The 13403-nt window shown below is 38.6% G+C and overlaps 1 protein-coding gene across 2 annotated transcripts in view; it reads right to left on the minus strand.

Annotated features, from left to right (window-relative positions):
- PIN1 (peptidylprolyl cis/trans isomerase, NIMA-interacting 1) overlaps positions 1–3882 on the minus strand; it is a 40157-nt gene extending 36275 nt beyond the window's left edge. The window contains exon 1 of one of the 2 annotated variants that reach the window (XM_026713745.2): positions 3795–3882. In XM_026713745.2, coding sequence (XP_026569530.1) covers positions 3795–3852 — 58 coding nt within the window. In that variant the 5' untranslated portion in view covers positions 3853–3882. Of the gene's footprint in view, positions 1–1126; positions 1235–3794 lie in introns of those variants that run through there. The other variant, XM_026713746.2, reaches the window with a different exon arrangement.
- Positions 3883–13403: the final 9521 nt, after the last annotated feature.

Raw genomic sequence — 13403 nt, forward strand, 5'->3', positions numbered from 1 at the left:
ATACAATATGTATGTCATAAATAGTGCCAGAAATATTCTGACCCAAACAGGAAAAAATGGTATGTTTGAATATATGAACATATATATGAATATATGAGAAACCTTGCAAAATAGAAAGTGTTCCTGGGATATGAATATATTCATGTACGTAAACAGGGAAGGACACAGAATGTAGCACAGCTGTATATGTATGCTTCAAAAATATACAGAGCCCAAACCTAAAAGCAAATTTCTTTAAGATAAAGAAAAAGCCTACGTACCATGTTCCCAGACCTGTGCAATATTCCCATAACCCATTATAAGTTGAGAGAAAATGAACCAGTTACAAAAATCCTATAAACCTGGGTACAATCTTCCTCCCACATTATAAATGGTCCCAAATAAATCGTGACATTTGTAAATACTGCACGCTGACTATACAACAGCTATTTATAATTCTAGCCAAAGTGGTGTCATGGACCTGGTGCCCATTGTAAATTATATTGCTATCTAATTTAAAAATTTCAGTGCCACTCAGAGTTACTATATCAATGAGATGGGCAGCATAAGAAATTTAGTAATAAAATAAAGTGAAATCTGCAGGGGAAGCCCAATGTGATCATATTTAACTTCAAAAACAGCGATCTCAAAATAGGTATATTAGTTTAAACATAAGTAAAAGCAGACTTACTGCATGGTGTTTCTAGATCTCTGAAAGAAAAGGTTACTTACAATATAATGAATGCAAACTCAGCTACGAGATGCAAATAGATTTGAGAGGATGTCACTGTGGTTAATGAACAGTCATGAGACAAAAAAGGCTTTCTTTAAAAAGTGGAAGTCTAAAATTAAGAGGAACAAAAAGAATCCAATGCCAACGAAAGCAAATTTGACTTTTTAATAAAGTAGTTAAAAAATTAAAGCAATTTGGAAAGCCTATGTAGGACCTTCAGCAAAGTGCTGCAGAATGGAATGTTCACATTCAGAATTTTACTCATCCAATGTAACAACCCTCTCAGTTTCCTGTTTCTTTCTGACTGATACACATTCTACAAGCCTGATTGGCATGTTCAGTCATTATTCATTGGGGGGGGAGGGATAACCCTTTCAGTTTTTTTGTGTTCCACAAATCTTCAATACATCCTACCTTTTTCTTTTTCGTCCTCCATTTCTTAGCAGTTTTCTTCCGTGGACAATATGAGCCTGTCTAATGCTCTGAGCAAGTAGCTTGCCTAAATGCCTCTGTACTTCCTGATTTGATCTGTAGTCCTTCCTCTTTTTATTCTTTCCTGGGACTCACACATGTAACCCTTTCTAATGCTGTATGGGGAGAGGTTTTACCATTTGCTTTCTCAATGTTTTTTCTAATTCTGCAAATATTAAAATAATTTAGAGCAAATAGTAACAAAACATGCATTTTTCCAGTTTGGCATTAATAATCAGCAAGCAAATCCATCAAAAGTAGAGGGAGAAGAATCAGAATAGCTACACAATTAGATTACAAGATTAAAAAGAATACTAAGCAAAATAAAGAGCAGCATTTGCCATAATTGTAGAAAATGCAGTCAGCAAAGCCTTATTTTCTAAAAGAATTATATCAAACAGATGCAACAGAATTATGTTTAGATTTAATAGACGTACTAAAAACTTAAAAATCTATAACTTTAGATGGCATATTGTAGTTAAACATGATCAAACTACAGTATTTTAGGGAAAATCCAGCTTCCAATATATACCAGTTATAAAATTTCAAATGGATGATTATTTTTCAACCTAGCCTACCTTCTTGCAGAGTGGTTACCAAGATAAAATATGGGCAGGAAACCTGCCTCCACCTTGGATGAAAATTGGGGAAGAAATGTCATAATGCAATGTAGTTGCTATAATCAACCATTATTCAAAAGGTAATTACTTTTTTCTTTTTATAAAAATATATAATAGATCCAGAAACTGTTTAAGATAAATCGATTGAAATCAAAATCAAAGGCTGAATTAAATACTTCAAAACAGCACTTTGCTGAGCAAGAATCAGTGTAACTTCTAACATATTGCCTTAAAAACCTTTTAAAATTCAATTAGTTTTAGAAAACATGTAAAGTGGCCAATTACTATACTTTTGTACAAATGCCATGAAAAATTTCCCAAAAGCTTCTATAAAATATGTGAGAAGAGAATAAATCTTATCAAAAATGGTTTAAGCAGGAAGTTGAGGCAATAAATGGCTAGTATGCATTAGTCTCCCAAAGAACTGTTACATGTTTTAAACAGGCTAGAGAACAAGGTAACAGATAAAATTTGTAGAAGTTGAATTATTTCACCTAATGAAATCTTCCCATTTGTATACCTTCGAACTGATGAGCAGGCATGAAAATGGGAAAAGAGATTCAAAACATTTATAAAATCCTATCTTCCAATAAGATAGAAAACCAGCTTGGTGAGAAATAAATCAAAGCTAGATATAAAAAAAAAAAAAATAGGATAATGGTGGAGAGCTCAAAAGAAGTTAAATCATTCTGCAACAGCAGTAGGAACTGCTGATGACAGGAGTAACTGTAAATTTTTCGCAAAATGATGAATATGGAGAAAGCTAAGGGGCACTTTCTGTTGTTTTTAGAAAACTAGAATTTAAGGTCACACAACGAATTGCCACAAGCAAAATGCTTCACAAAATGCGTAACTTGGGGAATTCACAGTTCTACGACCAAAGAGTGTGAAGAGGGGATTAACTAAGCAAATTCACAGCGAAGATATTTTGGAGGGGGGGGTTTCCCCCTTAAAATAAAGGAGAGCGTCCATGTTCAGGAATTCATGCTGGATACTGTTTGCATATTTGGGACGGGAGTAGTGGAAAAGAGATGCAACTTGAATAGCTTCAAGTTCTGCTGATTTGTTTCCTAAATGCTTCCGAATGCCCCCACCCCACCCTCCAATTGCTAATACTCTGATTACTGCAGTGGAGGAATCCTTCCTCTGATTCATCAGAGTTCCTTCCATGGTTTTTCAGAACAACTCCTCCCCTCTCCCGCCCCAGAAATGCACACATCTCTTATTTTGAATTCACAATATCAGGTCAAAAATGTAACTGGGAGGGTGCCAAATTACATTCATTTACGTAATTCTGGAGTTTTTTTAAGTTGAAAACACAAGATTCCTAATGAAATCGGGGATTTGGGGGGGGAGGGGTTGGAATCCCTTAAGGGCAGGTAGGGATGGGTGCTTATTTCATTGAAACGAATAAGAAAAAACGATGGTAAAATTAATTGGAAGTTTATTGTTTTATTGTTTCAAAACACCGTCAAAAGAAAGGAACAGCTATGAGGAGAGGGGGGTGGAAAGGGAGGGGAATGGAAGAAAAGGGGAGGGCAAAAGATAAACGGATTTAACAGGGAAAAAATGGGAAGGGAGGGGGAAAAACGCGATATACATGATGCCCGTTTTATAAAAAGCCTGCACTGGTTTTCGGAGGAGCCGTAGCAGCATGCAGCCCGACCTAACACGTAACGCCTTATTCTGAATACCCCTCAGAAAGCCTTCCATCCAAACGCATATGCCTCCGTTCGAGACCGGAGATTTTTCTCCTCATCTTCAACCGTCTTTTCACGGGAACTCTTCTTTTCCAGAGGGGGAAGACCGCCACTCCCCTCGGGCAAAAAGGCCTCATCGACCCGCCGCCACCACCACCACTAACCCCCTCCCCCGTGTGTCAAGGCCTTCTCTCGTCGCTTCAGACGGGGACGTGCACATTCAAACTCCCCCCGTCCCTCCCGAGGGACACCCCCAGATCCAGCCCTCAACCCTTCCCTCCGCGGCGGTACCGGAGCTGCGGCTCATGCGCTTCTCCCAGCCCGCGGGGAGCTTCTCCTCCTCCGCCATCTTTCCTCCTCTCACGGCACAAGAAAGCGCAGAGCCGGCCACGCCCACTCTCCCTGGCAACGCCACCACCGCGCGCGCGCTCAATAAGCACCACGCGCCGGCCTTTCTCGCGACAACTAAGCGCTTTCTCCCCGCCATTGACTGCGCTGGCGGGAAAGCCTCGTTCCTATTGGCGGGTTTTGTGAAAAAGAAGAAAAAAAGAAAGAAAGAAAAAAAAGAAGGCGATGGAATCCCGCTCGGAGAAAGCCTATCTAACCTGTCCAACATCTGAGCCTCGTTGAAACGATTGGTAAAAGCACCCAACGGTGCTTTTTCAAGAGGCAACTCGGACTTTCTGGTTATTCTCTGAAGACGTTTCGCTTCTCATGCAAGAAGCTTCTTCAGCTCACATTTTTTCAACATAGACCACCCTGGCCTTGAATGGCTGGGTGGACTGGACATTAACATTTGAACCGCTATAAGTCCATGTATTTGCCACACGCTAAATAAATAAACCTCAGGAAGCTTCCTGGATGAGAAGCGAAACGTCTTCAAGGAACATCCAGAAAGTCCAATTGCCTCTTGAAAAAGCACCTTTGGGACAACCATGACCTGGATGGCTGAGAATCTCCATAAACTATTGGCAGAAGAGAGATGGTGAAGGTGGAGGCTGCTGTGGAAGGTTTGAAAGGAGGATGAATCTGGGCAAAGGCTTTAAAAGGCTAGGCTCTTTTGAAGCATGAGGCACAAGGATGGAAAAAAATTTAATATCCACAAATTGGATAGCATTCTCTAAATTGGTGACTCCTGCACCATTTTGAATTGCATCTTCAAAAATCTCCAGTCTTTAGCTGGAAACTGAGAGTTTGAGCTCAAGGAAAATTTGCCTATAATGAAATCAAATTACCATTGAGTCAATACCAGCAGAGATGCAGGCAGATAAGTTGCTCACTTCTCCAATTCCAAGATTAGTGACTGTTTTGAAATTCAATCTGCAAACTGTAAACGTGCTAAACTTAAGTGCTGTAAGAGGATAGTATTAGTCTTATTTGAGCCTCCTCACTATTTCCAGTCTTGGCGTATGGGTCCTCCGTGAGCTGCATAACACAGTCCTGCCAGGTTTTTATTATTACATTTATAGGCTATTTTCTTTCATTGTGGCTCAACCTGCAGTACAATTGCCAATGTAAATTTCTTGGGTAAATTTTTAATGTCAGAGACCCATTTACAGTCTAGCAAAGATCATTTTCAGCCCTTCAACCGTGAAATTACAGGTAGTGCTTACAACAGTTCATTTAGTTTAGAAATTACAGGTAGTGCTTACAACAGTTCATTTAATTACAGGTAGTACAACAGTTCATTTAGTGACCAAAGTTGCAAATTCACTCAAAAAAGTAACTTCTGATAGTTTTCACACACCATTACAACATTCAAACTTTCTGTTGACAGCCAGCTGCCTGCAATTTGGCAGATCGAATCCCACCCAAGGTTGACTCAGCCTTCCATCCTTCTGAGGGGTAAAAGCAGGGCCCAGATTGTTGGGGGCAATATGCTGACTCTGTAAACCGCTTAGAGAGAGCTGTAAAGTACTATATAGTGGTATATAGGTGCTATTGCTATTCTCAGTGTCATGTGATCAAAATTCAGACGCTTACAACTGACTCATGATAGTGTCCCAAGGTCACATGATCACCTTTTGCAACCTTCTAACAAGCAAAGTCAACGGGGAATCCTGATTCGTTTAACAACCGTGTTACTAATTTAACAAGTGCAGTGACTCACTTAACATTTGGTAAGGAAGGTCAAAATGGGGTAAAATTCATTTAGTTTTAATTTGCTTTGTTGTCATGCACCTCATACAACGAAATTAAATGCCATCTTCAGTGTACATTATACATAAAAAAATAGCAACAGAAATTTTGGGCTCAATTGTGGCAATAAATCAAGGACTACCTGTACATGGAAGTGCTTGAAGCTGAAGTCTCTATTCTCACTTGTGACAAGCGCCAGAAGATTCAGTCTCCCATTGTAACAAATGCAATCTCTCAACCTCTCCCACACATGGGCTTGAAGTTGGACCACATAAAAGTGAGTACATTGTTGCACATGCTTAGGATACTTGGTCACTTTGAGCAGGGTTGTCTCAAGAAACAGGGTTGGGTTTGGGTGGAGGAACGCAAGAGACCTGACATGGGAGACACAAAGAATGACCAGCAACTGAGTGTCGGTATGCTAGAATAATTGCTTGTGCAGTTGGGTAATATAACATTGTTTGCCTAAATCCAGTATGGCATAGTCCAGTGGTCTTAAACTAAAATCACAGGTGCCCTAGGGGGACAAAATAATTTTCCCAAGGGCTGCAATATTGAAGTGTTAAGTACTTGACACAAAAGTCTTTGATAAGTAAAATTTTATGATATGCAATTGATGTTAAAAATATTCCAAACTACAGCTACTCTTGCCCAATAGCAATCATGTTATGTTTGCTCTGTGTTAGTCCTTTGCATACTTCATTGTATCTTCTCTTCCTCTGGCTTAGCATTATGGTAGAATAAAGGCAGCAGTTTCCTTTATCAGATTTCAGAGAGTGCAAGAAGGGAGAACTAGAATTAGAATAAGAATAGAATAGAACAGAACAGAATAGAATTCCTTATTGGCCAAGTGTGATTAGACACACAAGAAATTTGTCTTGGTGCAAATGCTCTCAGTGTACATTTAAAAAAAAGATACGTTCAACAAGAGTCAAGAATCATAAGGTACAACACTTAATAATAGTCATAGGGTACAATAAGCAATCAAATCATACTAGGAAACAGTCAATATAAATCGTAAGGATACAAGCGACAAAGTTACAGTCATACAGTCACAAGTGGGAGGGGATGGGTGATAAAGATAAATCTGGAAATCTGTGCACATTTGTTTAGCCCCCATTCTGCATTCCAGGTGCATTTGATACCAAAAGAAAACTGTTCTCACAAAAAGGCAGGTTATTGATTGATTATGTGCCATCAAGTCATTTTTGACTCCTGATGATCATGTAAGTATACTTCATGGTGATCTATCCCTAACTCAAATTTTCCACTGGTGCTTTCACTACCACTACAAGGGAGTCCATTTTGTTGCTGGTCGTCCTCTTTCCTTTCACCTTTTCTGCCATTAGAGCCTTTTCTAGAGAGCTGTGTTTTCACATATTGTGTCCAAAATAGGATAATTTGAGCCTAGTCACTTGTGCTTAAGGGAGAACACAGTGATGAATCACTGAATTGATTTGTTTGATGATCCATTATAGGTAGTTCTCAACTTGCCACAATTGAGCCCCAAATTTATGTTGCTAAGTGAGAAATTTGTTAAGTGAGTTTTGCCCCATTTTATGACTTTTCTTGCCACATTTGTTAAGTGCATCACTGCAGTTGTTAAATTAGTAATCCAGTTGCTAAGTGACTCTGGTTTCCCCATTGCCTCTGCTTGTCAGAAGGTTGCAAAAGATGATCACATGACCCAGCAACCATGCAACTGCGAGTCAGTTGTCAAGCATCTGAATGCAAATCACATAAACATGGGGATGCTACAACGGTCGTAAGTCTGAAAAATGGTCATAAGTCTCTTTTTTTCAATGCCGCTGTAAATTTGGTCACTAAGTGAACTGTTGTAAGTTGAGGACTACCTGTAATTTGTTTTCTTGTCTGTCCACCATATATTTAGGAGTCTTCTCCAACACCAAAGTTCAAAGGTGTCAGTACTCTTCTTCTCCTGCTTCTTCAAAGTCCAATTTTTGCTTCCATAAGGTGTATCTCTAAAAGCCTCGGTGGCACAGTGGTTGGAGTGCAGTACTGCAGGCTACTTCAGCTGCCTGAAATTTAGCCGTTCAAATCCCACCAGGCTCCAGGTTGACTCAGCCTTCCATCCTTCCGAGGTGAGTAAAATGAGGATCCAGATTGTTGGGGGTAATAGCTGACTCTGTAAACTGCTTAGAGAGGGCTGTAAAGCACTATAAAGCGGTATTTAAGTGCTATTGCTATCACAGGGAATACCATAGCTTGCACCATTCTCATGTTTATACTTATAGATACATCACAGTATTTGAATATCTTTTCCAAGACTTTCACACCTACTCTACCAAGTATTATTCTGTAGCATTTTTTGTGCTTGTTCCTTCACTGTTGATAATTGAGCCTAAAAGGCAGAAAGTATCCACCATTTCAGTATCTTCATGCTAATAAGGTTTAGAGCAGTGTAGATGAGATTCTTTCTATATAGTGTAAGCAAATAAAGACCTGAACTTTGGCTGGATTGTTCTATGTCAATTCTCGGGCTGGGTCTGACGTTTTCCAACTACCTACAATTTGTTAGTCAAAAAAGATACCAACACTCCTTATTTTTTTGCCACTATAGGTACAAATTTCTTCTATTTTTATTATAACATTTTATAAATTACAGCAGATTCCAGGATGTTAGTAAAAGAGTGACAACTGCTAATGAGGTGTAAATAGGATTGGAAACTTAACTGGAAGCTAAGGAAGGGAACATTGTATTCTGAACAAGCTCTTTACTAAGGAATGTAATTGATTACACTTTTCTGCACAACTCCATATATTACTATGATGAATCGGAATTCTAAATTATTTTACTGCTGTCAATAATAACTCTTACCAATAAATACGCATTAAAATGTAGAACTATATTTCTGTAGAAAAGAAAATACTCATAGCCTTTGTCAGGCTTAATTATAAATCTTTTTATTTTTGTGGGATTTAAAGGGCAAACTGTAGTCTTTTGTCCCTAAAATGTAAGTATACTGGTACTGATTATTAACACCAGGATAGAGGGGGAGAAGTGTTCTATAGGCTAAAAAATGGATCTGGACTGGGACTGCCAAAGTAGCTTGTTCCTAGAAGAGGCTCACAAAAAAAATTACTTGCTTGAATACTTGAAATATAGATTCCATCTATACTTGTCATTTTGCATGGCCTAGAAGGCTTTTCTATCACAGTGTGTGCCCTCAGGAACATCGTGCCCTTTCAAGATCCAGTTTGGCCTCAACACTGCTGGCATTTCATAAAAACTTTTAAAACATTGCTATGGGGTTGGAAGATTACCTTGACCTGTGAGAGTGATAGGTCATCTGTTGATTTAGGTTTTCTTCAGTTGTCATTAGGTATAGATCTCATTGTTCAGTAACCCTATATTAGCCACCCAGGTTACTATTCTTAAATTAGTAGCCATATAAATTGATTCAAATAATTAGTTTATAAATAATTGCTTTTAATTTAAACATAGGCTTTTTTATTGAAAAGACCATGCTCTGCTATACAATTTATTTTTGTGACTGCGAAAGACTCTCATGTTTATAGGTTACTTGTATTTGTTGTGATTGTGTGACATTGCTTCAATTTTTTTAATCAGTTACTTTGAACAACCCATAATTATAAGTGTGTGTAAGTATGTATGTATGTATATGTATGGTATTTAGGTTTCTTCAGGTATTTTCCCACGTATCAATAGTTGTGCTTTTAAAGTTATAGCGACATTTTGACAGAACCTAATCTGCCATCCTCAGGCTTGTGTATTGGGTTTTTTCCTAATCGTGTGTCACGAAAAAACCCAATACACAAGCCTGAGAATGGCAGATGAGGTTCTGCCAAAACTATAACTATAGCTATAACTTTAAAAGCACAACTATTAAGACGTGGGAAAATACCCAAAGAAACCTAAATATCATACATATAAACACCCGCGAAAACATAAGGAAATACACACACACACACACATTTTCGTAGATTTTCACGTGTACCAGTATGTAGGTCTTGGCGTGTTTGGGTCTTTTCCCATGTAAGATTGAGAGCATCTTGACAATATTTTGACGAGGTCCCACTCGCCATCTTCAGGCTGCTGTCGGCTTCATGCTTGTGCGAGCAAAGCGTGATCGGAGCTGCCGTCTTCCTGTATATACTGGTATGTAGGTTGGCTGTGTTGTCATTTCTTGTATCATGACCTTTGCTAAACTGGGATGTGCGTGGCCAATGAATAATGCATCCGGCCTGTGGGCCGCGAGTTTGACATCCAATATAGATATACCACCCATATATGTAATATATATGCTTAGTTGTCAGTCCCAGCAATAGCCACATACCTATACATGCAGTATATCATTCCCCTGTAATCAGTAAGAATGTTCCTTAAGCACATATTAGAATATGCTTTGATAAATCCAAGATTTAGTTTTTCTAAATAGCTCCCATGTAAAGATGGGAAATATGCTAAATGACTAATATACCTGTGTTTAGGCAAATGTAAATACTTTCTGCAGTTTCATTAATTTTTGTATGTGTGTTACATAATCGGGTAATTTTTAAACCAGTAATAATTTTTATGGTTATCATGTAAGCTATTAAAAATATATAGACAATCATGTATGAAATCACTATCCCAATAAAATGAAAGCATTTCAAATTAAAACCAGTTGTCAAATGTTTTTTTAATTTATATTTATTAAGTATTGTAGTTACAGTAGTAAAAGCAAATACAAATTAAACTCTGAAAGTATAACATGCTCAAAGAAAGAAAAAGATTTTAAAAATCTGTAAAGTATTTCCAATCTTTATCAAAATAAAAACAAATTTGATAACTTTTTATCCCCTGTAAGATTACAAACAGGTATGTCATATTCCCATAACCCAGCTATATATAAACTCATGAATAATCAACTTTTCAGTCCTGGTATTAGCAAACTAACTTTGTATTCCTTCCTTTCATTTCTAACGATCTCATTCTTTAATTCATTCAGAAGTTGTCATAGGATTTGGTCTGTTCGGTTTTTCTCCCTTCTTCCCATCACAGTGGCTTCTTCAAGACTTTAGTAAATCTCTTTTTTAAATCCGATAAAAAGTCATTATCCAAGTCATTGTCTTGATTTGTCATTTGTATTTCCACTTTGATTTTCAAAGCTTTAACCAGCTTCTGGATATCCAGTAAAAAGTCCTTATCAGGAACATTTCCCTGGCTTCTCATTTGTAATTTCACTCTAACTTATCTATTTTATAATCCACAAACAACACTACTGGTTCTATTATTTCTGAATCACATTTAACATCTTTTGGACATAAGTCTAGCCACAGAAACAGACATTGCTGACATTTCTGGTAACTAGCTACTAACATCTGTCCCAATTTTTCAAAAAAGTTAATTATTTCTAATGTTATAGCATTTGTGTCATTTTGTAAATTCCCACATTACTGCCTGGAATCTTTAGTCCCTTCTAGTGTCTCATTTTTTTAATTCATAAAGTTCAAGTTCTTATTTTGACTTAAGAAAGGCAAAAAACATTCTGGTTCCAATGAGATGCTGTTTATTTAATTATTCAAAATCTTATAGTAAAAGCTGTCTGGACCTTAATTTGTGTATACCTTTCTTAGATCAAACTCTTATTTAATAGTTTGCTCGATATTTCCAATTTTTAACACATTAAAAAAAACTGTTCAAGGGGAAAAGTAAACTCACCAGATGGTTTCCCAAACTTTTCACTTTGAACATATCTACTAGCCTTAAAATAGCAAGTATGCAATCATTGAAAATGATTAGAAAGTAAGGGTAATGAACTCAGTGTCCTTTAAAATAGGGGTCACCAACTTTTTGGACCTCAGGGACCACCAAACTCATAATTTTAAATCCCGCGGACCAGAGACCCTGGGAAAATCCCCCAAAAAGTCTGCAGGAAAATTCTCCACCCCAATTCTCCTACCAACTGATCATTCTTTATTTGGGATCGCAGGATACCATCTCCAGCTCCATTCTTGTGTGTGTGTGGGGGGGAGAAAGAGAGAGAGAGACTTTTGGCTTCATGCAAGGAAAGCAGCAGAAGTCTTTCTTTCTCTCCCACAAAATCCACCAGAAATGAGTCTTTGTGAGACTTGTGCCGGCGCAGCCTCTCAGGGCAGGATGCCTTGCAGGGTCTCAAAGACTAATTTCTGGCAGATTTTGGGGAAGAAAGACTTTCCTTGCGTGCAGCCAAAAAGCAGAAGTGAAAAGAAGCAGCCCAGTGGCCAGGCCAGGCGCATAGGGTGAGTGGGACGAGTTCCCCCACTCTGCCCTTTCCCCCCTCCCCTGACTACATTGTTTGCAATGGAAGTGACGCAAGCCTTGTGTTCCCATGGGCCATGTGGGCGGCGTAGCATTGTGTTCCTGCGCAGCCTGGATTAATTGCTTTGGGGGGGTGCTTTGGAAGTGGCATTTCTCTGCAGACCCCCAAAATTTTCTCATGGACCATCAGTGGTCCCCGGCCTGCTGGTTGGTGACCACTGCTTTAAAAGCTCTACCACAATTGTGAGCAAGATGGCTGGTTCCTTCATCTGGCTTTCAGTCCCATGGGAAACTGCTGTCCTGCGGTCTCCTCACAAGGAGCAACCACCCAAAGCCTAGGTAGGTGATCTATCCTTATCCAGAGAAGTTCCAAAAAAACCTTATTTGTCGGTTCTTCAGTCTTCATCTCCATTCTGTCATGCCTCCACCTGAAGTACCAGATTATCAAATTTTAAATTGCCTAGGAAATGACTGATTTAGCCAGATGCTGGAAATGCAATATAGATGCAATATACATCTTCCCAGGGAGACATTCTACACTTATAGAGTCCCCTCTAATGCACTACTTTTCTCTGTATACGTATTTGCTGCTATATAATGTACAGGATGAGAAATGAGATAAAGTTGTGTCATCTCTATCTTGATGATAACTCAGTTCACATTGATTACCTCATAGCAGTTTCATTAAATGTTAAATGGAATACAACTGAGTCATGAACACTGCCAAAGAGCAAAAATCTTCATCTGTTTATACTACTAAAACTCTCCTATCTGTTTATAACCTTCAATTGGGCAAAACCATGCATTATAGGACGTTTTTGAACTAAGATATCTCAATAGGTTAGCTTAAAAATGCATCCAAAATCCAGGACCGTTATTCCAGTGGAACTGAAATTTCAAGGATCTTCACATCATTTGTATTAGCAAAGTTGTGGCCACTGCAGCATCACTGTGCTGCCAGAGTCAGCCACAGTCACCTAACTGCAATTTCTGACGCTCCTGCCAACATCCTACAAGCAAAGTCAATGGAGAAGCTGGCCGGAAGTTGGAATTCATTCTACTTTCATTACTTTTTGGCCTGCCCGGTTATTCTATATTGGTTTAGATAAGGAAGTCTCACTGAAATGACCCAATGGGCCAACGTTTGTCTAGTCTTTATTTCTAGAAACAACCAGCCAAATCACTGGATACAATATATGCAATGCAACAGCTGGTTCAGAAAGATACCATCCAATGCCCCCAAAGTCAAAGAGAACAGAATTATATTCCTGATTCTCCCTCAGTAAGATCATCACATACAGTAGAAACCAAAGCAGATTCTCTCCCGTATTAGGCCTAAAGCCAGACTTTAAACTGACATTGTTCTTTCTGAGGAGTACAGGAACCAGCCAGCCCTCTTTCCTATTTAAATGCAACAAGCTATTGGTGAGCAGCTGGCCTACTTTTTACAACATCACAATTTCAGCACCAATTCCCCCTGCCAGCTGCCAGAATTC

This window comes from Pseudonaja textilis, chromosome 2 (assembly GCF_049901715.1).
Source record: "Pseudonaja textilis isolate UNSWEBS1 chromosome 2, rPseTex1.2, whole genome shotgun sequence".
In the NCBI taxonomy this organism is placed as follows: domain Eukaryota; kingdom Metazoa; phylum Chordata; class Lepidosauria; order Squamata; family Elapidae; genus Pseudonaja; species Pseudonaja textilis.